Below are 22627 nucleotides of genomic sequence, written 5' to 3'. Positions count from 1 at the left end.
TTTTTTAACTGAGATCCATTCCCTACTCTTTCTTTTTAATTTTAACTGGGCTCCACGAGGAGCACGGGGCTCGAACTCACTACCCTGAGGTTAAGTGCCGCATGCTGTACCCTGAGCCCGCTGGGCGCCCCTGGCTCTACTCTTCTGTGCTGCCTGCTGCAGCAAAGGAAGGAAAGCGGAGGTGAGGACGGGTGGGGCAAGGGTGAGGGTTTTCAAGCATCCTGGCCTAACCGACATCATCCTTCCCCTTGAACGTGTTTCATCACGGGAGGCAGCTCAGGGCAGTCTCTGTTCTTTGCAGTAAAGGAGGCCTGCGGAAAACCCCGGAGGAAGGGAGTGACCCATGGGGCGGATCTGAGAGGGGGGTGCAGGTAATCAGAGCCCCTGGGCAGCCCAGGGGGGACACGACGCGAGGGCGAGCCTCGCCCAGAGCAAGTGGAGTCTGCACCGTGAGGAGGAACAACACACTGCAAAGCCTGGAGGCTGCGCGGGCAGGACCTGGCGGCGGGGTGGACGGGGCAGTGGTGCTGAGCGAACAGTGGAGATGCCGGGGAGGGACCGCAGCCCCGGCCTGGAGGCCACCAGGACTCTTTCCTCCGTGCTGTCCTTGCGCACAAGGACGCACCCTGCTTCGGTGTTGGCTGGCACCCCACTGTACGAACTTACCACTATTGGCTTCCCATTCACCTGATGCATAAGCAGCTCATCCATGTGACTTGTTGTCCGCGTGAAGCTACGTCAAATGAAGTGTCTGTGAACGTTGGTGTACAAGTCTTCATGTGAACGGATACCCTGATTTCTCAGCGTAAGTGCCTGGGAGCGGGATGCCTAGGACATATGAAGCATATGTTTAACTTTTTAAGAAAACACCGACTTGGTTTGGCCTCGAACTCACGAACCACAAGATCGTGACCCGAGTCGAAGTGGGACGCTGAACCAACTGAGCCACCCAGACGCCCCAAGAAACCCTTGAGTTGTTTTGCGAAGTGATTATATCATTTTACGTTCCCGCCACTTCCTTGCTAGCACTTGCTGTGGGCAGTTTTTCATCTTAGACATCCTCCGAGGGATGCGTTATAGCTCATCGTGGTTTGAGTTTGCATTTCCCTAATGGCCGATGCTGTCCAGCATCTTCTCAGTGCCGCTTTGGTATCCCCACATCATCTTTGATGAAGTGTCTGCTCAAATCCTTTGCCCATTTGAAAAATAAAGTTGTTTTCTTACTATTGAAATTTTTTAATGTTTATTTTTTTGTCTGTGAGAGAAAGGGGGGAAGGGGAGAGGCAGAGAGAAATGGGGACAGGGACCTGAAGCAGGCTCTGTGCTGACAGCACAAACCATGAGATCACGACCTGAGCCAAAGTCAGCCGCTTAACCTACTAAGCCACCCGGGCTTAGCCCCAAGAGCTCTTTAGGTATTCTAGATACATCCTTTATCAGATCTCTGGTCTGCAAATGTTTTCTTTCAGTCTGTGGCTTGTCTTTTCATTTTCTTCACAGTGTTTCTCAAAGAGCAGAAGTTCTTAATTTCGATGAAGTCCAATTTATCAGTTTTTGCTTTTGTAGATTATGTTTTTGATGTATCTTAGAAATCTTTGCCCGACCTAAGGCCACAAATTTTCTCCTTTGTTTGCTGGTAGAAGTTTTGGGGTTTTAGGTTTTACATTTGGATCTATGATCCTCTGAGTTCATTTTCGTGCATGGTGTGAGGTAGGGATTGGAGGTCTCTTGTGCACACTCTTTTTTTTAATGTGGATATTCAACTGTTACATAACCATTTGTTGAAAAGACTGTGCATTCTTCAATGACTTTTCTTTGCACCTTTGTCAAAATCCAACTGGCCATAAGCGCGTGGGTCTATTTCAGGACTCTCGGTTCTGCTGCACTGATGTTTGTCCTTTTGCTGGTACCACACCGTCTTGACTACTGTTGCTATAGTTTGAGTAGACCAACTTTACCTTTTTGCAAAACTGTTTTGGCGATTCTACAAAATCGTTTGGCTCTTTGTGTTTCCATATGAATTTCAGAATCTGCTTGTCAATTTCTATTTTTAAAAAGGCCTGCTAGAGTTTTTATTAGAATTGCATTAAATCTACATACCAATTATAAGGAGAAGTGATATCTCGTTGAGTCTTGCAGCACATGAACTCATTTATACCGCTCCATTTATTTAGGCCTGCCTTCCTTCCTTCCTTCCTTACTTCCTTTTCCTTAAGTAATCTCTGCACCCAAAGTGGGGCTCAAACTCATGACTCATGATCAAGAGTCAACTGCTCTACCAACTGAGCCAGCCAGACACCCCTATTTAGGTCTTCTTAAATTTCTCATGGCAGCATTTCGTAGTTTTCAGTGTACCAGGATTGCACGTCTTTAGTCAAATTTATCCCTAAGATTTTTATTTTTATTTTTGATGCTCTGCCAGTTTCATTTTAATGTGGACAATGAAAGACAGATCTCTATCTCTGCCTTTGCAATTTTTCTGTAAGTCTAAGACTATTCCCAAACATAAAGTTGAGAGAGAGAGATTGATCTGGAACTTGCCCACCAACCTTGAAGCTTCCCGTGCCCCTTACTGAAACTGCAGTGAGTCTCTGCAGACGTGGGGGGAGGTGTGGCAAGATGGTTGGCGGGGGGTGACGTGAGGGGGGGGTCTGGATTAGGGTCAGGTGTCCTGCTCCTACCATCTGTCATCCCCGGAGCATCTGGAACATCTGTCTCTACCACAAGTGCAAATGCAAAGCTCCCTTCTCCTGCTCTGGGGGCCTGGGCGGTGGGGAGTAGTTCTGTCCTGTCCCTCCTGCCTCCCGTTCCCCTTTACCAAGATTTGGGAGTGCACGCGCAGGGGTGTGGGGCTGGAGAGACGTGTGGGCTAAAGCTGGTAACTGAGGGGCAGGCCCAGTCCCTAGAAGTCCTTCTACCACTGCACGTCCTGGCACTCCAACTGAGATAGAAAACCGGCTGGTAAAGCCTGGTTTCAGAGGATAATAGGAACGCGAGGAATAACGAAATCCTTTCATGGGATCCGGGTCCTCCCGTCTCCTGGCGGTTGTGTACAAAGACCGTCTGGAGAGGAGTTGGCTATTGTGCATCCATCCACATCCTGGTGCTGTCTCCCTTGAAGACTAGGAGTGTCCCAAAGGGCAGGGCCTGGCGCTTGGGGCCCTGCAGAAGGGGGTAGAGATTATAGGGGGGAAGAAATGCCTAAAGGGTTTCGTGATGTCTTGGAGAGTGCTAGATTCTACAAGTCAAGAGACTTTCATCTCACGTCCTGACTCTGCCACGACTTCTCTGGTGGCCTTGGGCAACTCACTTTCTCTCCTTACTGTTTTTTAAATGTTTATTTATTTTGTGAGGTACCTGGTGGCTCAGTCGGTTGAGCGTCCGACTTCGACTCAGGTCAGGATCTCGCGGTTTGTGAGTTCGAGCCTCGCATCGGGCTCTGTGCTGACAGCTCAGAGCCCGGAGCCTGATTCGGATTCTGTGTCTCCCTCTCTCTGCCCCTCACCCACTCACACTCTGTGTGTGTGTCTCTCTCTCTCTCAAAACTAAGTAAACATTAAAAAACAATTAATGTTTATTTATTTTGAGAGAGAGAGAGAGTGAGAGCGGGGAAGGGAAGAGAAAGGGAGAGAGAATCCCAAGCAGGCCTCTGTCAGCGCAGAGCCTGACTCAGGGCTCAGACTCAGGAACGGTGAGATCAGGACCTAAGCCGAGATCAAGAGTCGGATGCTTAACCGACTTTCTCTCCTTACTAAAAGAGAAGTTGAATTAGATGATCTTAGCGATCCCAACCATCTCAGAAACTATATGAGAAGACCATATATTTCTTTTTTTTTTTTTTTTTTTTTTTTGTCTCCCCTGCCTCTAGCACAGGGCCTGACACATAATAAGGGTTCAAGAAATGCTGTGGACAGTGAATGAATGAATGAATGAACACATGAACTAACAAAATAAAAAAAGGATCCAAAGTGAAGTTCTTAGATGAGCCAGCTGGTGGCATCACCTCTCTTTGTGACCACGGGTGCTGCTAGTGTCAGAACAAGGAAAGGACTCAGATTAGAAATGAATAAAGGACAAACGATCAGAGGACCAGATATTTCAGGGACGCCTGGGTGGCTCAGTCGGTTAAGCCTCAGACTTCGGTTCAGGTCATGATCTCGCGGTTCATGAGTTTGAACCCCACGTGGGGCTCTGTGCTGACGGCGTGGAGCCCGCTTGGGATCCTCGGTCTCCCTCTCTCTGTCCCTCCCCTGTTCTCACAGTCTCTCTCTCAAAAAGAAATAAAATCTTAAAAATAACAAAAATATTTTTAAAAATGGGTAGCAGAGGGGCGCCTGGGTGGCGCAGTCGGTTAAGCGTCCGACTTCAGCCAGGTCACGATCTCGCGGTCCGTGAGTTCGAGCCCCGCGTCGGGCTCTGGCCTGATGGCTCAGAGCCTGGAGCCTGTTTCCGATTCTGTGTCTCCCTCTCTCTCTGCCCCTCCCCCGTTCATGCTCTGTCTCTCTCTGTCCCAAAAATAAATAAACGTTGAAAAAAAAATTAAAAAAAAAATAAATAAAAATGGGTAGCAGAACCCTGGAATTGTGACCCACTTCTGTTCTCCATCAAAGAGAAAAAGAAGTCCAATGCACTGACCAGTTCACGGCCAGTCATCGTGCCGCTGGGTGGCTGGAAGAATAAACATGGCCCTGGGCGCCTGGGTGGCTCAGTCAGTTGGGCGTCCGACTTCAGCTCAGGTCACGGTCTCGCGGTCCGTGAGTTCGAGCCCCGCGTCGGGCTCTGTGCTGACAGCTCAGAGCCTGGAGCCTGCTTCAGATTCTGTGTCTCCCTCTCTCTCTGCCCCTTCCCTGCTCATGCTGTGTCTCTCTCTGTCTCAAAAATAAATAAACATTAAAAAAAAATTAAAAACAAACAAACAAAAAAAACCATGGCCCTGACACAGAGAGGGACTGGCACAGCGACACCCAGGAACAGTCCCTAAGGCCAGCAGGTGGCCTGTGGGGCTCACCTGAACTTGGGCTCAGTCTGTCCCTTCTGCCACCCACTCCATACCCACCCCTTGCTGAATGACCCAAACATGCTGGCACCCAGTCTGGGTCTCTCCTGGAGGTTCATCACACCCACTGCTGATTGGTGTTCCAGAAGGGCTCTTCTCCTCCCCAGCACTCCAAGGGAATTGGAGTTCAAGCATCTTAATTAGCTGGCAGAGGGCAGGAAGGTGTTGAATGTTTTGGAACGCCTGAAAGAAAGCCCTCTCTTATCTACCCACCTCCCACCTTCTCTTTTTCCCCATCACAGCACATTTTGCAAAGGATACGGGTATGGGCGCAAAAGGGGAAGACCCAGTGAGGCATTTTTACCAGTTAGGACTGAGATCATGGGGAGACAGGATGAGGTGTGGGTGTGGGTGTATCTCAGGACCCATGCGTCTCTGACATGGGCTCGGGGATTGGAGGAGGGGGTGGGGGTCCCGCTGGCCTCTGACTCCACAGACTAGAGCAGGAAAGGGTGAAAAGGCAGGGGGTGACAGGCTGGCAGGACAGCCTCAGACTCAGGAGCAGCACTGAGGGCGGGCCACTCAGGTCCCCACAGGCTGTGCTCCGGGAGGGGGCGATGAACAGGAAGCTGTGACTCCCCCACTTTCTCTCCCAGCCCTTAGCCTCAAGGTCACTTGCTGCAATGAATTCCGACCCGTGTTTTAGTTGGCGCTCTTCCCTGGGCATGGTGACAACAGATAGCTGTGCTGTACCCCGCTCCTTTCCAGCAGAACACCTCAGATTTTCCTTTGAAATAATAATCATTCACACAAAGAGCAACCTACAAAGTGCTTCCTGACATGCTTTATCTCGTTGAATCACGCCAGTCCTGTGGAGCAGAACCTTCTGTCTGAAAATGCTAACAAGAAAACGGAGGCTCAGGAGAGTGAAGTAACTTACCCAAGTCACACAGCCAGTGAGGAGCAGACCTGGAACTCCAGAACCATCCGGATTCCGTGCCCTCGTGCCCACCCCACCCCTGCCCCCAGGCCCAAGACAGCACTTTCTGCAGAGAAGGGGGTCCCCGCGCCAGGTCAGGAAAGGAGGGGGCTCCAAGTTTGGCTCCTGTCATCCCTCAGACGGGGTACCCCAGGCCCTCGCCCTGCGCGGAGGCTTGGGTCTGCCCTCCCCAGTGGCTGACTCCCCCTTGTCCCCCCTCCTCTCTACCCGGTAGAGCCCTTACCGCTCACAGGTGCACATCGGCCCGCGCACCTGCCCCGGCGGGCGGGCGACCGGCGCTCCCATCCGGTGGCCCCTCCAAGACCGGCGGAGGGTGGGGCGCAGCCTGTCCCTTCCCCCTTCCCCGGCGGGGGCGTGGCGGGGGGCGTGGCGGGGGCGTGGCTCGCGGCCGCTCAGGCCCTGAGGGAGGCGCCTGCACCCCAGCAGCTCGGCCCCGCTGCTCCGAGGCCAGTTCCTAGCCCTGAGGGTCACGGTCGGCCCGACCCATGGGTCTGTGGGGGCGGTCGGCTTGCAGGGAAACCTGGTGGTGCTGTGGGTGCTGGGAGCTGTGCCTGGCGAGCCCCCGGCCCCCTTCCGACACTTTTGTCTTCAACTTGGCCCTGGCAGGCCTGGGGCCGCCCTCACTTTTCCCTTCTGGGCACCTGAGTCCGCCCTGGACTTCCGCCGGCCCGAAGTGCCCTCTGCAAGATGGCCCCGGAGGCCACTGTCCTCCACGTCTGCGCCAGCGTCCCCATCACCCCCGGCGCATGGTGGCCGTGGCTGCCGGACCAGGCACCCGCCTCTCGCTTTTCTGGCTCTGCATGGCCACCCTGGCGGTGTGGATGGCGGCCGTCCCGGTGACGGTGCCCACGACTGTTTTGGGGCCGAGGGTGAGGTGTGGGGCACCCGTCTGTCTGTTGCACTGCCACGGCAGGTACTGGCCGGGGGTGCTGGCTTTCGTGGTCCCCGGGTCCCCTGGCTACCACCTGCTGCTGCTGTCGCTGGGCAACGGCAGAGTGGCAGGGGCGTGGCCCACTGTGTCCCTACCCTGGAGGCCTCTTTCTTCCTCTGCCGCTTCCCCAACCACCTGGACACTCTCATGGAGTGCTGGTGACGTCTGACCTGGCGCTCTGGGATAGCATCTGTCTATGCCATCCATACCCCTGTCTTCCCTGTCACCACACGGCAACGGCTGCCTGAACCCTGTGCCGTCCTGAGGCAGGAGCCTGATGGGCCCTGGCAGATGCCTTCAGGGATCTGTGAGCAAGGCTGTGACCCTAGGGCCCGGGCCGGCTGGAACTGGGGGCCCTAAAGACCGCAGGCAGGTGGTGGGTGGAGAGCACTCTGCCAGGAGAGAGGTCCTTCTACCATGGCCACCAACTTGGACAAAGGGACACCTGGGGGAAGGGTGCTGAACACCCTACCCTCCTTTTCTGGGCTCTGCCAGGGGCAGAACCCTGCACCCTAGGGAGAGCTGGCGTGGGCTGCGGCACCCTCTGGGAGTCTCTGATCTCTTCTGGGTGTGGTGGAATGTGGGGTCACGTGGGGGAGCTTAGGTCTTTGCTCACCTGGAGGTATGGGTAGGACAAGGAGAAGGAGGAAGGTTGGAGAATAACCTGTATCATCCACGACTGTCTGGACGCTTCCACCTCTGGTTCAGTTGCCCCGTTTCTGCCTTTTGTGAGCATTCTCAGGGAAATTCCTAAGGGTCCTAGACTAAGGGGTCAGAGGTCAACACACCAGCACCTGTTTCCCTCTGTCTGCCCTCCCCGACACCCCTAGCCTCACCCCAAATAGGGTGTACCCTTGCTCTCTGGTGCCAGAGCCAAAAGTGCCCTCCCCCTGGCCATCTCCACCGTACAGCATCCCAGTGGTGCCCAGAGAAACCTGGGGCCTGCAGACCTCAGCTGAGAAAGCGGAGTCCTTGGGCAGGGGGATGCCCTGAGTGAGTCCTGCTGGTCTCTGGCATCAGCCCAGGCCCAAGTGTAAACACCCTGTGTGTCCATCCTTAAACCAGGATTTGGAGGGAGAAGTGGGGAGAAGGCAAGGACGTGGGTGGGGCATAGGGAGGAGAGAGAGGGCGGAGGGATTGGGAGAAGAGGGGGCTGCAGGTACGTCCAGAGAAATGGGAGCCAGAGTCGGAGGCTCATGAGGGTGTCCCTCCCTCCTGTCCCAAGTGTGCAGCTCAGAGGATCAAAGCACCCAGAATCACATCCTAGCTCTGACGCTAACCAGCGGAGGGACCTCGGTAAGTGACTTGTCTCTACTGGTTTTCTCATCTGTAAAGTGGGGTGTTGAGGATTCAACGGTGCCTGAAGCCGTGTGTTGGCTATTGTTCTTATGCTTCATGTAAAATGGAATCAGAGAGAAGGAAGAGGAGGAAAAGAAGGAACAGGTGGCAGCAGGGAGACAGGGACCCACGGCCAGGGATGGCTCGTTTGGGATGATGTTTACATGCCCTGGAGTGAAATGGAAGTTTTACATGAAGAACTGAGAGAGCTGCCTGGCTGGCTCAGTTGGAAGAGCCCAGGACTCTTGATCTCAGGGTCGTGAGTTCAAGCTCCATGGTGAGTATAGAGCAACAGAAAAATAGAGAGAGATTGGAAAAAAAAAAAAAAAGAACTGAGTGAAGGATTGGCCCCTGGTTTCCATATCCACGGAGACCCAGCAGTGATACGGGAGAGCACTCTGGTCTCCCAAGGACCCAGAGCGACAGCAGGACATTAAACCATGTTAATGACATTTAATTAGCTGCTTGATGTTTAGTTTCCTCCTTTTGATGTTTAAACTGGTTCACGTCTGTCAGGATAGGAATCCTGTTCCCAGTCAATTCAGGATGGAAAATCCTCCCCTCTCGCCACCCCTGCAGCTCCTCTGATGGCTTTGCTGGGATATTGGCTCCCAGGGGGCATCTGTGCTAATGGGTCCTGGAGGTAAATACTGAGTTTATTATTCTCTTTAGTTTTGGTTTTGTTTTTTTTTTTAGAGAGCATGCACCTTGCCGAATTCTTTTTCTTTTAATGGTTGTTTTTAAGAGAGAGAGAAAGAATGCGAATGGAGGAGGGGTGCAAAGAGGGGGGAGACACAGAATCTAAAATAGGTTCCAGGCTCTGAGCCATCAGTACAGAGCCGGACGCGGGGCCTGAACCCAGGAACCACGAGATCATGACCTGAGCCAAAGCTGGGCGGTAAGCCGACTGCACCGCCCAGGTGCCCTGGTAAATACTGAGTGAAACAGGCCCAAGTCGGAGATGAGGGACCATGTGCATCTAACCTTGGAGAGGACAGAGGTGGGAAAGGCAGGGGAGGGGCAGTGAGGAGGGCCCGCTCGCCAGCTGGGCAGTCCATGCAGTGGAAGGCAGGCGCTGGTGAGAAGCTGGGCCCTGGCTCCCTGCGGTAAGCGGCCAGAGAGCTTTGAACCTGCCGTGGGGAGGACAGACGCTGACTGTGTTTGTTCCAGAAGAAGGGCTTAGGGAGGGCACCGCGGGCAGAACCCGGAAAGCTGCAAGACTCCTCGACGGGAGCAGCCAGGTCGGAGAGGGGTGGACATCAGGTCTCAGGGCCAAGAGGTGGCAGAGGGCCAGTGCTGCTGGGAATACACCAGTGCTGTCCTCATGAGCCATGGGCTTCCCCACGTCCACCCTGGGCTCTGGGGCTCCAGGTCTCCCCTTCCCCCTGACCGGCATCCCTCACTGGCTGTGTGACATTGGAGGAGCCCGCACTGCCCTCTCTTGTCCTGAGCACTATTACCACCCCCCCCCACCCACACACACACCCCAACGCTGGTCCCTAACAGGTTTGGGACCCAGCCCCCAGCCAGGGAGGCAGCACACTAGAAGCCGGTGCTCAGGGGGGAAGTGGAGGGCCGGGCAACCTTCCCTTGGGCACCTGCCCACCTCAGGTCCCAGAACAGCGGAGACAGCACCTGCCAAAGGCCAGATGCCGTGGGCCAGACGTCCAGGACGGAGGTGCGGCCCCAAGCCGGCCCCCCAGCTGATTTCAGTTCCTGTCTTCAGCGGAGGCCTTCCGCTGTGCCAGCCAGGGCACCACGAGTGCTTGTGCCTGTGAGTACCAGTGAGCGTGCGCACCAGCGCGTGGCTACCGGCCGCCCTCCCTCCTCCCCACCACCACCCCAGGTACTGACCAGAAACAGGAAGTAAAATTAACCGAAACCGAGAACTGAAACCGACGTAATCTCTCGCTGCCTCTGGAAGAGGTCACGCGGGGGCTGTGACACAACACAGAACTGGGGCACAGTGACTCTAGGGACAGGCCGACCAGGAACTGTGTCCGGAAGGGAGGCGTGGGGGCAACAGGCTGACATCATTTCTGAGCAGGACACACAAAGGGGGCGGGGGGGGGGAGGGCAGGTGCTTCACCAGAACCCAAGTGCCCCTCACCCCACCCTGCTGCTTGGGGACATCCACGATGACAAAACGGGCTGGGGCAGCTTCTCCTGTCAGTGGCCTGTCTTCAGTGAGACGCCCGCTTCCTGTGAGAGGAAAGGCCCCTTCGGGGGTTGGGGGGGAAGGAGCTGGTGCCTGCCCCTCCCCCCACCCCCAGCAGTGCCCCGGGGCAGGGGAAGAGGGGGGCAGAAGACACCTAGAGACAGCACTTTGTGGGGTTCCAGGTCTTTAATTTTCCCTGCTTTATCTTTTTTTTTCTTTTTTCTTTTTTTAACAATCAAATTGGCAGAAAATGGCTGGGGCTGGTGGGCACTGGGGGTCCACTGAAAAATCCCCAAAATTCACACTGAGGTTTCAGTCCCCGTTGCTGAGGTGGGGATGAGGTCAGGCTTCACGGAGATTTCCCAACTCACCCTAGAACATTTTTCCCAAACGGCCGGAGAAGAGGTCAGAATAGGTCCCCCATTACTGTAGATGAGGATATGGTCCCCCCACCCCTCAAGCTCTTCTGATAATCGGAGATAGAAGGCTGTGGTTTCTAATTGCCTAAAATCATCTCTTAAAAATAGAAAACACGTGCAGTTGGCTTTGGTACAAAAAAGAAACAACGACAACAAAAAAACATTCTGGTCCCGTGGGTTTTCCCCTCACCCCCCAACAAAGCCGTTAGGGCCACCTCAGCCCCTCCTCCATCAGCTCCAGAAGCCAGGCGGTCTCCCTGGGGCTCCCGGGGAGGATGGACAAGGGAGAGAGCAGTGCGAGGCTGAGGGGGAGGGAGAGGGGCGTGGCCCTGCCCACAGCCCCTCTTGGCGGGGGGGGGGGGGGGGGGGTCAGCAGGGTCCTGCGGTGCAGCCCCTCCTCACAGACGGTGTTGCCCAGGAGGGGCGTCAGGGTTAGAACCCAGCAGCGGCACGGTTAAGCCTGAATAAACCCCAGTAGTGTTACAGGACAAGGCCCCCTGATCCCTATGGCTTGGTTCCCATGTCCCTGGTGCTCTAAATCTCCCCACTCCCTGCGTCACTAATAAACAATAAATAAATAAATTTTCCTAAAGTAGAGGGAAGAAGGCATGAAAAACTGGCATCTGTGGTGTAGCTTCTGGATGCCACCAGGGGGCACTGCGGCCCAATTCCTCCAGCTTCCTAAGCGGCCCCAGGTGTCCAAGGAGCCCAAGAGCTGGCAAGGACAATCAGCAGTTCTAATGTTCCCTCATCATTGGCGGATTGGAGTCCCCAGAGTTTGCCTCCCTCGGTGTGTTCTTCATGGGGGCACAGGACGGGGGAGGGGCCCCCTTAGCTCTCTGAAGCCACAGGCTCCCCGTCGCGAGTCTCTGTCTCTTCCGGGATGTCCTGCATTCGGGTGAAGTCTAAAGGGGGATGGGGCAGCGTTAGTGAGAGGGCACCCGCTCTGCGAGCAGCTGCACCCCTACACTGACGCCGCCCCATGTCAGCAAAGTAATGTTCCCACACCTGTGTGCTGCTTCCCTTCCTGAGGATAGGAGGATACGGCTTGGCCAATAAAATACAAAATATTCTGGGGCGCCTGGGTGGCTCAGTCGGTTGAGCATCCGACTAGCTTTTGCCCCACATTGGCCTCTGCCAATGACAGCGTGGAGCCGGCTTGGGACCCTCTCTCTCCCTCTCTCTCTGCTCCTCCCCTGCTTGTCCTCTGTCTCTCTAAAATTAAAAATAAAATAAGATAAACAAATAAGGGCGCCTGGCTGGCTGAGTAGTGGAGCATGGGACTCGATCTCAGGGGTGTGAGTTCAAGTGGCCCCACGCTGGGTGCAGAGATCATTTAAAAATAAAATCTTAAATGGGGTTCCGGGGGCAGGGGGTTCAGTTAAGCATCTGACTCTTGGTTTTGGCTCAGGTCGTGATCTCACAGTTTGTGGGTTCAAGCCCCACATCAGGCTCTGTGCTGACAATGCAGAGCCTGCTTGGGGTCCCCCCCCCCCCCCCGCCCCTCCAGCCCACATCTCTCTCACTCTCAAAACAAATAAAACTAAAAACAAATAAACAAATAAGATACAAAATATTTTAAGATGGTTACATAAAGGCACACTAGCTTTTGGTTATTTTGTGTTTCCTGAACAAACTATGAGAACTTGGAAGGTCTTAGAGAATTTTTTTTTTTTTCTTAGAAACCTATTTCTACTTGAAGAGGCTGAGATCACACTCACTGGAGGAGACAGAGGCTCCTACATGTGCTTCCTAGAGCTCCGCCACCCGCTCACCATCAAAAGAGGCTGCAGGTGTGTCCTCTGTGCCCCTCCCAGGAGTCACCATAGCCCTGGGAGGTTAACTAGGGGTCACCTCAAATGTCCCCAGGACACACAGCCAAGGGCGGCACCCCACTTCCTTTCTGCGCCTCACCTCGCGGACTATGGGGAGGGGACAGGCGGCTGCCCCCCTCCTCCTCGCTGCCCGTGTCGGGGTCACTGCTGTCCTGCAGCCGTTCCTCGGGGCTGCCCAGCTCCTGCCTCTCTCGGTCCTCAAAGGGTCGATGGATAGAGCGAATGGTCACAGACAAATCCAGGCGGTCGTGGCCTCGGCTGGGCTGTGACGGGCCGGCAGGAAAGGCAGCAGGCCGAGGAATGAGCTCAGCCAGGGCAGCACCGCTGAGCGCCTTGTGCCCCTGACCGCCCGTCCCAGCCCCCCAGTTGCCCAGTTCTGTGCCCCACTGCCTATCCCAGCCGCCCAGACGGCCCGTCCCGGCCCCCCAGCCGGCGCCCAGTGCTTCTGGCCGCGGCCGGTCGCCTTCGGGCTCGAGTCCCCGGTTGGCTCAGGGCCTCCTTACCTGCGGGGGCGTGAAACTCAGGTAGAGGGCGTCTCCGGCCGGGAGGCTCCGGCGCCGAGGGTCCAGGGGCCTGCGGGCCCAGGGGGCCTCGGCCGGAGGGGGCTCGCTATGGCCCAAGGCGGCCAGCTGCCTGCGCGCCTCCTCGGCCTCGCGCTCCAGCAGGGCCCGGGCCTGCTCGCTCTCGCGGAGCCGGGCCTCCAGGCTGCCCGCCTCGGTGGCGCGCTCCTCGCCCAGCCGCCGGCAGCGCCGCAGCTCCTCCTGCAGCAGCGCGTGCTGACGCTGCAGCAGGGCCAGCTCGGTGGCCTGCTTGTCGGGGGCCGCGGGGGCCGGCCCGCTGCGGCCGAGCTCCCCGTCGCGGGAGTTGGCTCGGGTCAGCTTCTCCCGCCGCTCGGGGCCCTCGGGGAAGCGGGCTTCCATCAAGGTGTCCTGCTGGGCCACAGCCGCCTGGGGGCGCACGGGGACAGTCAGGTGTAGGGGAACCCGGTGGGGGGAGAGGGGAAGGGGAGCGTGCCTAGGCCAGGTTGACGGGCCCCCACCCCTGCCCCACCCCGCGTCCGGCTCCTCCCTGCCCCCACCGACCTGGAGACCGTGCAGAAGTCCATAGAGATTGACCAATCGCTGTAACGCTTCCTGAGGACAGAGAAGAGGGTGGGGACAGGGCCCAAGCTTCAGGGTGGGAGAGCTGCCCAGAAGGCGACTAAATGTGGGTTTGGGGACAGTCAACCTTTGGACACTTTCCGATGTAGCCTCTCCCCGACACCACTCTGAGCTGGGCTCCAGTTTCTCAGACACGACACCCTCCCTCCAGTCCGCCATACCTCCTCACATCCCTCTCACCTCCTGGGGAGCCCTCAGCTGATTTCCGTTCCGATCCTGCAGAGACAGGCAAGGATGGGCACTCATAGGCACCAGGTCCCTGGAGCGTGTCCCTGACAGCTCTGTGTCAGGGGCCGACAGCCCGGCCGCCCCCTTCCCACCCTCTGCCAGTTCCGGCACCTCCTGCGGACCCACCTTCTGGCTGGAGTCGGAGTCAGCTCTGCAGAGCTCAATCGAGCCATTGAAGGTTCTGGCCTCACCATCTGCAAAGATGGAAAAGGGCAGGCTGAGCTCCGACTTCAGGGCCCTGCAGTTTGGCCCCTCCTACCGCCCCCCCACCCCCACCCCACCGCGGCCCCAGCCCGCACTCACTGGCGGTGACCCCAGGACTCGTGCTCCCGCCGCTGTCCGGGTCCAAGGGCAAGGCTGGTTCCCGGGGCGTGAGGAGCAGCTCCACGCCGGGCCCCACCAGGAGGTCCTTCAGGCCCTCCACTACAGGGAAGGGAGGACGTGAGGACAGGAGCCGTGGAACCTTTGGTAGGGGCGGGGCGGCGGGGGGGGGGGAGGGGGGGCGGAGGTAGTGGTAGGGGGCACCCTCCTCCCACGGCACCGGCAACGTTCAGGCATCTGGGGGAGCCCCCTGCACAGGTGGGCTCCATCGTACCACCACCCACGAGGCAGAGGTTACTTCAGCAAGGACCAGGCCTCCTTCCCGCACCGGGCACCAGCGGGCACTCCCATGGGGCTTCCCCTTGTCTGTGTGCCCACGCTCTGTGAGGTCACGTGGGGGGGCCCCCTCACCCTCACGGATGGCGTCCTGCAGCAGCCGCTCCCCGCGAGGGCACTCCAGGGACTCGGAGCGGAAAAGGCCCCTGGGCAGGGTGGGCAGGGTCACCCCGCCACCATCATCTTCCACCTGGAAATGGGTCATCTCGGCGAACAGCCCAACCTTCTCTTGTAGCAGCTCTACCAGCGCCCGGTCTTTCTGTCGCAGCTCCGCTGTGGACGAGGGACGGATGAGCACACGGAGGCCTGGGAGCCAGCAGCGGAAAGGCTGCCCGAGGGCTCAGAGGCCAGGCCTGGGCTCAGTGGTAGGACTTAATTCTGAATTTTTGGCATTTATGCAAAAAAAAAAAAAAAAAAAAAAGAAGCCACTTCTTCAGGGAAAAGTAATACATTCACTTATTGTTTTCTAAAGTAGGCTCCACGCAGCGCCTGCGTGGCTCAGTCAGTTACGTGTCCAACTTCAGCTCATGATCTCGCAATCCATGAGTTCAAGCCCTGCATCAGGCTCTGTGCCGACAGCTCGGAGCCTGGCACCTGCTTCCGATTCTGTGTCTCCCTCTCTCTCTGCTCCTCCCCCTTCCGTCCCCCTCCCATCCCCCTCCGTCAAAAATAAATGATCAAAAATAAACTAACATTGAAAAATAAAATAGAGGCACCTGGGCGGCTCAGTCAGTTAAGCGTCTCTTGGTTTCAGCTCAGGTCATGATCTCACGATCCCATGAGTTCGAGCCCTGTGTCAGGCTCTGCGCTGACAGCGTGGAGCCTGCTTGGGATTTTCTCTCTGCCCCTCCCCCACTCGTGCTTGAACTCACGCTCTCAAAAATAAATACATAAACTCTTTTTTTTTTTTTTTTTAATCTTAAAACAGAAACCTCTCCCTGTTCCTTTCCACCTTCCTGCTAGCTGGGATGTACATGTACCAGCGGGAGCTGGAGTAGCCACTTTGGACAGGGAGACAAGGGATCGCTGGGTAAAGACAGACAGCACAGCTGTACTGACTACCCGGCACTTCCCACCTCTGGACCGGAGAGAAATCACCTTCTACCTTGTTTAGGAAACTGATTTTTGTCGGTCTTTTTGTAGAACAGTTCGCAGTCCAACCGATAAAAGTAAAAAATGTAACTTAATGTCTCAACCCTGGTCTTCCTGGTTCCCCTTCATCGGCCACACAGTAAGAATACCGTTCTGAGTGTACTAGGTGCACACACGGGGCACGCGACGCACTCCTTTCCCCATCATTTTTACACCCGTGGTGGCAGACGCTTGGCGTGGTTTTAAACCTTGCCCTCTTACTTAACGAGACAGTCTGGTTACGGATCTACCTCAGCCCTCAAGAGCCACGTCCCTTTTTAAATAGTTCCATCGTATTCCGTCGTGTGGATGTATGGTAATTACTTAACGAGCTCTGTGGATGGACTTACTCTTGATTCGACGTAGGTAGGCCTCATCCTCTGTCTCAATCAGTGGGAAGTCCTCTCTGGATGGGCATCTAGAGGGGTAACAGGTCGGGTGGGGTTGAGGGATCAGGAATCGGCCGCCTTTCCATGCTCTCTGCTTCTCCGGTAAGAGTCACCAGCCCCAGGCCCTGGCTTTAGTCACTCCTGACCCCCTGCTTTTCTTAACACCCATCATCTGTCTGTACTGGTGTGTGTGTTACCTCTCCACAGGCCACCTGCAGGGGAGCGCCATGAGCACGGGCAAACACAGGCTTTGGCGTTAAGCAAACTGGGCCCAGATCCTGGTCCCACTATTTACCAGGTGGTAATCTCTCCGTTTCTCCTCTGAAAAATGGGTATATCTTCTTCACAGGTTTTTTGATAGAATTAAATGAGATAACGTAACAGTGCTTTGAACAAGGCAAAAGCTCAATAAATCGATTACAAAAAGCAACATTAATTCTAATTTTCACAACTACAAATACGAATGCTGTTAATAAAGAGGCCCCCAGGGATCTACTGTCAATGGCTCAGGTGTTTTGCACTTTTCCCAGAACAGGCAATGTCCTACTTTTGCACGTTTTTGAAAAATTTGTTCAAAAGTCTAAATTGCCGAAGTAAACAAAAGGTTATATATTACAAAGTAAAGAAAATCCGGTTCTAAAAGCAAAAAAAATTTACAAATATCCTTATTGGGTTTATCTTTTGGCATCATCTTCAAGGATCCATTCTGAAATTTTACATGCGTTTTGTTTTTTGTCCTCATAAAAGACACGGCACTGCTGAGGACATCAACTCTAACGTGTGTCTAATGGAAGCTGGAGGTTGGCTGAGGTAGCACACCAAGCAATTTCCTTCTTGCCTGGCCCGTACGAGGTGCGTGCATTAGACTTACTCCTCTTACCTCCAGGATCAATGGTTTCATTCCCTTTTTCATTCAGTTTTAGAAAATAAAAATAAAATGCAATCCAATCCAAGTAACAATTCACTGCCTACAGACCAGGGTGTTCATGCAGCTTAAACTGTACTGTGGGCCATCAGACAGGCCACCGTAGGGTTAGGCGTTAGGGTTAAGGGTGAGGGGTTAGGGGTTGCGGTTAGCAGTTAGGGTTTGGGGTTAGGGTTAGAATTAGGGGTTAGGCATTGGGGTTGCGGTTAGGGGTTAGGGTTCGGGGTTAGTGACTGGGGTAGGGGTTAGGAGTTAGGGTTAGGGGTTAGTGGTTGGGGTAGGGGTCAGGGGTTAGGGCTAGGGGCTGGGGGTTGGGGTATGGTCAGGGTTAGAGTTAGGGGATGGGGGTTGGGTAGGGTCCGCTCATCATCGGGGTTTCGGGTCTGGGTTCAGTTTAGGGGCAGCGGTTAGCGTCCAGGGTCAGGGCTCAGGGGTTAGGGGTCAGGGTTAAGTCACAGCTTCAGCTCCAAGTGGTGCTTTGTCAGCTCACGTTGCTGCAAGGTGTTCCAGGTTGTCTTAATAGAAAATACAACTGTACAGGATACGTGAACACGGGTGACCATTCTGACTTTGGGCCATCGTGTTTCTCCCCCCAGCCTGTGCCTCCACCTCTCAACCCCGGGTTCTTTCCCCCAGGGAGGGTGCGCCGTGGCCCAGGTCCTTCGGCTGCACGTTTCCCGCGGACGTGCACACACTCACACGCGCACGCTCTGCTGAATGACTCGGATCCAGGTGCTGCGGTCATCCCGGGATGCTGTGTGGACCTCATACATCTCAGGGGGTGCCGCGCTGATCAGAAACATCCCTTTCTCCTGGTTGGCGATGTCCCGTACAATCAAATTCTGCAGTGATACCACCGAGGGCTTGTCCTGCCAGTCAGAAAGGGGCAAATAAGGGTATCTCGGTCTTCAATCTTTCCGGAATAGCCAAAGGATTGAGGGGCCAGCCTGCAGTACAGGGCACAAAGCTGTGGTGCAGCCAGAGGGGACTTTAGGAGCGCACATGACTTCTGACAAGTTAGTTAACTTTAATGTTTATTGGGGGCCCGGATGGCTCAGTCAGAAGAGTGAGCTACTCTTGATCTCAGGGTTGTGGGTCCAAGCCCTGCCCATGCTGGGTGCAGAGATTACTAATAAATAAATAAACTTAAGAGAAGAAACACATAAAAAAACACCTTAAAGGCTTACTTTCCCCATCTGCAACAAGGGGATTAATAATGGACCTCCCGACAGTGTAAAAGAGCCTGCACGCAGTGACCATACACGTTAGCTGTTTTTATGCCTTATGAGATATTACAGTAATGGTTACAGTAATAGCCATTTGACTCCGGAAGATTCTCGGGTTCTTTCCGGGTCGCATAGAAAAGGAAGAAGAACCCATAGCACTAGTCTGTGCTGAGGAAGGGGAAGGAGGAAGTTCTCACCAGGGCAGGGAAGATGTATTTCTGGTCCTTCTCCTGGAGGAACACCAGTACGTCTGTCATCAGCAGCATTAGCACATCTGGGCAGGGGGAGAGGTGGGAGAGCGGCCAGCCTCAGAGGCAGGGGAGAGGTGGGAGAGCGGCCAGCCTCAGAGGCCCAGGCGGCCGCTTGCCTCCTTCTCAGGAACCAGGCCCAACGTGTCCACTCAGGGCTCCTGCCTCTGTTCCTTCCGGTTGCTTCCTCTTACCTTTGCGGCCTCCCACCCGCCCATTCTTACACCTCAGAAATGCCAGGGGAGGGACGCCTGGGTGGTTCAGTCAGTTAAGTATCTGACTTCGGCTCAGGTCATGATCTCGCGGTTCAGGAGTTCGAGCCCCGCATCGGGCTCTGCGCTGACAGCTCAGAGCCAGGAGCCTGCTTCGAGTTCTGTGTCTCCTTCTCTCTCTGCCCCTCCCCTGCTCATGCTCTGTCTCTCTCTCTCTCTGTCTTGCAAAAATAAATAAAACGTTAAAATAAAAAAAAGAAAAAAGAAACGCCAGGGGAGAAGAGGCACGTGCCAGCAGATCAAACAGCCTCCCGGCTAGGGAAGACTACAGGGGGTCACCAGTGCCTCTGAAGGAAACTGATGCTGGTTTCTTAACCCAGGGATGACAGACCCCAGGATGCCTGCTGCTGGTCTTTAAGGGGTTCTGCAAACCTTCTGAAGTCGCAAAAGCAATTTTACGTGTTAATACAACACAGATGTGTATTTTCTGGGTGAAAGAGTCCAGAGTTTGGGGGGAGGGCAAAAAGCATCCCCAGAGCAGGACGGGCCACCCTTTTTCAGCCTTTAAACTCCACGCCTTGGGGCACCTGGGTGGCTCAGTCGGTCGAGTGTCTGATTCTTGATCTCGGCTCAGGTCATGATCTTGCTATGCGTGAGTTCGAGCCCCGCGTATCTGGTTCCATACTGTCAGTGCGGAGCCTGCCTGGGATTCTCTCTCTCTCTGCCCCTTCCCTGCTCTCTCTCTCTCAAAACAAATAAAAGTTAAAAAAGTACATACATTTAAATTCTATGCCTAGCAACCGACATAAGGGTTTTTAGGCTATCTGACCTCAAATCCCCCTGCCTGGCACATTCCCAGTGCTCGAGGGGCAGGGCGCAGGAGGACGTCACATCCACCTCTCCCACAGCTGAATAATCCCATCTCCCTCCGCCCCAGAGGCCTCCTTCTTTGTCCTTCTCTGTCCCACCTTCCAGCCACTCAGATCCTGAGTCCTAGACTTTAGCAATGACGGGGAAACAAAAGGTCACGTCTCCGGAACTCAGATGTCACAGTCAAAAAAACACACGCTCACCCTTCGCCCTTGGAGATCTTACTAAACTGTGGGCACACAGAGGGGAGGGCTTTTGCTAAATGCTTCAGAAATAAAGCTCTCCAGCCTTGCTATTTTTAACCCCCACGGTTTATATTCTTAGCTGCTGCGTGGGAGGGATGGAAAAGAGGGAAAAGGGATGAAGACAGGCGCGGTAGGCACCGCGGCCCCCCAGCCTGTGCAGTGGGGACTTCATGACATGAGACACAGACTCAGGCCCAGGGAGCAGGTTCCCTCATTCCTCACCCCCAAAGCCGGGGCCTGCTACTCTCTCTGCCTTGCTTTAGGCAGGAAAGGCTTGGCCTGTGCGGTCTGGGAAGAGAGGCTGGGACGGCCCCCCCCCCCCCCCCCCCCCCGCTCTCTTGTGTCTTCCCCCTCCCGCCTGTCCCTCACTGGGCTCTGCTCCCTGCTCTGTGCCTTCCCTGCCTGTGCTCCCAAAGCCCCCGCCCATTCTGCAGCCCCACCAGCCGCCCCTGGTCCTACAGTTGCTCCGTCTTTCCCACCAAGACTGCTGGCTCTCTGGGCAGGCAAGGACCAAAGAAAGGGGTAAATCCTGACCAGGAAGCCCCTGTGCGGTCCGTGAAGTTAAATACAGAACTCGGACTTTGGCTGCCACAGAGACCACATTTTCCCTCCCACGGGGCCCCCCAGACGTAGGGCTGCAGAGAGAGATCCTAGGGGCTGGATGCTTCTCTCTATGTATATCTGGCTCCAGGCTCTTGCCTGGCCTGCCGCGCTGACCACTGACCTTTGAAGCGGCCCGTCGCCGTCTTCCAGAGCAAGCAACCATCATGGATGAGCCTGCGCCTCAGAAGCTCCTCTCGGCCAAACGGGCCCTTGCCAGGCACGGGGGTCTGGGCCCGGGGGTCCATACGGTGATAGATCTCCTGTAGGCGGGCTCCCTTCTCCAGCTCGTGCACGTCCTGGTCCACATTGGATAGCAGCTCCTTCACCAGCCCCAGTGCTGTGCTCAGGTCCTGGCGCTCCTCCTCAGTCCCTGGTGCCCAGGGTTGGCATGAGGGACGGCCAGTCCGCTTCAGTCCGGCCCCAGGTCCCACGGTGTCCTGACCCCGTCTTCGGACGTTGCCAGGGGCTCTGCATCTGATCCCGCCCTTTCCCTGGTCACGGAGCCTTTTCTCAACCGACAGACTCCCCACACGCCCCTCCCCGGGCCCACTCCCTCACCGTGGGAGTGCTGGAGGATCCGATTGATGAGCACCGGGTACTTGGTGATGCGCTGGGTCACCAGCAGGACGCACTCCTGCACCCCATGCCGCTTCAGCACGGCCGAACGCGTCACCTTCTACAAGGGCATGGGCAGAGCTCAGGGCCGGAGTGGGGAGAAGGGGAGAAAGAACACTGGATTTGGAGCCTGAGCTGTGGTGCGGGCCCTAACTGGGCCGTTTCCCTCCGCTGGCTTAGGGGGCTGCACCTGGAAAACGGGGACCACACGCCACGGATTTCCTACAAGGACCAACCAAAGCAGCGGAAAGCACTTGCTCTAGGGGAGCCCAGCCGGCTCAGTCAGTGGGGCGTGTGACTCCTGATCTCGGGGCCGTGAGTTCGAGCCCCACGTTGGGCATTTGCTCTACCACCATGAGGGCTTATGGTGGACAGGCTCCACGGGGCTGGGAAAGCACACGATGCCCCCCAGGAAAGGGCCTGCAGGCCCTGCACGCAGGTCCTGGAGAGGTCTGCTCACCCGAATGAACTGCTGGAAGCGTTTGTCCCGAGCATACAGCTCCTTATAGAGCTTTAAGGCCTTGGTGTGGCGGCTGCAGAACTCGGAGTAGGTCTTCCGCATCTGCTCTGCGCTGGCACCTGAGAACTGGAGGGCGGGGCTGGGTCAGCAATGAGCCCCGCCCCCCCACGTAAGCCCCGCCCCGGACGCCCGCGGGCCTCTCCAGCTCTCCTGGCTCCACCCCCCCAGAATCTGAGAGTCCGATCACACCTCTGCGTATGGGCCCCGCCCCTTCTCACCTGGCTGATGAGCAGGTCCCCCAGGCGGTGGATGACGAAGTTCCTGGTGCTGCCGGGGCACAGGGCTTGGCGCCGACGCTCCAACAGCTGGCCCAGGAAGCGTGTGTGGATGTCACTGAGCTCGTCCACGCAAGGGAACAGGCCCTGGACCACTCCGGGCTCCAGCTGCAGCTCTTCCAGCATCCCCGTGCGGAAGAGGCGCGTCATGATCTTCAGCGTCCGCACGTGGTGCAGCTCAGTCTGGATGAGCTCTGTGGGGACACAGGTCATGTGGACTCTACCTTAGCGTGGCCACAGTTGATACGGCCTAGGCTGGGGGCCTCGGGGCTCATGTGAGGTTTTTAAGGTCTCTTCCAGGTTGCCATTCTGCACCGTTATGGACTCAGGATTTTCTACTCATCTTGTGGCTTTCTGCTTTGCTACCTCAAGCTGTAAGCTGCTGGAGGCCAAGAAGCACGTGCCCTGTCACGTCCAGGTTTCCCACAGCCCCCAGTGTGATGCCCCGCGTGGAACAGGCAGGGAGTCAAGGTGGAGAAGGATGGGGTAAAGACAGGACCTGGGACACCAATAGCCCAAGAGGTGGAGGCATAACGGCAACTTGTGGGCTGGAGGCCAAGGTCTGGGGGGCTGGTGGGCTAGCAGGGTTGGGGGGGCTGGCAGGGTCTGGGGGGGGCAGTGGGTTAGCAGGGTCAGGGGGACTGGC

At 55.9% G+C, this 22627-nt stretch overlaps 1 protein-coding gene across 13 annotated transcripts in view; it reads right to left on the bottom strand.

Annotated features, from left to right (window-relative positions):
• Positions 1 to 10590: 10590 nt before the first annotated feature.
• Positions 10591 to 22627, bottom strand: part of ARHGEF2 (Rho/Rac guanine nucleotide exchange factor 2) — a 28462-nt gene continuing 16425 nt past the window's right edge. For 11 of the 13 annotated variants that reach the window (XM_040452663.1, XM_040452668.1, XM_040452672.1 and 8 more), the window contains 15 exons: positions 21925 to 22175; positions 21647 to 21772; positions 21130 to 21247; positions 20693 to 20941; positions 18591 to 18667; positions 17867 to 18036; positions 16204 to 16271; positions 14798 to 14995; positions 14369 to 14488; positions 14192 to 14259; positions 14018 to 14053; positions 13760 to 13810; positions 13181 to 13624; positions 12757 to 12940; positions 10591 to 11747 (listed from right to left, as the gene is read on the bottom strand). In XM_040452663.1, the coding sequence (XP_040308597.1) occupies positions 11674 to 11747; positions 12757 to 12940; positions 13181 to 13624; positions 13760 to 13810; positions 14018 to 14053; positions 14192 to 14259; positions 14369 to 14488; positions 14798 to 14995; positions 16204 to 16271; positions 17867 to 18036; positions 18591 to 18667; positions 20693 to 20941; positions 21130 to 21247; positions 21647 to 21772; positions 21925 to 22175 (2234 nt within the window). In that variant the 3' untranslated portion in view covers positions 10591 to 11673. The remainder of the gene's footprint in view (positions 11748 to 12756; positions 12941 to 13180; positions 13625 to 13759; positions 13811 to 14017; positions 14054 to 14191; positions 14260 to 14368; positions 14489 to 14797; positions 14996 to 16203; positions 16272 to 17866; positions 18037 to 18590; positions 18668 to 20692; positions 20942 to 21129; positions 21248 to 21646; positions 21773 to 21924; positions 22176 to 22627) is intronic. The other 2 variants (XM_040452664.1, XM_040452670.1) reach the window with 1 other exon arrangement.

This window comes from Herpailurus yagouaroundi, unplaced genomic scaffold (assembly GCF_014898765.1).
Source record: "Herpailurus yagouaroundi ecotype Mexico unplaced genomic scaffold, PumYag 207, whole genome shotgun sequence".
NCBI lineage: Eukaryota > Metazoa > Chordata > Mammalia > Carnivora > Felidae > Herpailurus > Herpailurus yagouaroundi.
The sequence above is the reverse complement of the archived record's forward strand: the minus strand, read 5'-3'. Positions and strand labels throughout refer to the sequence as shown.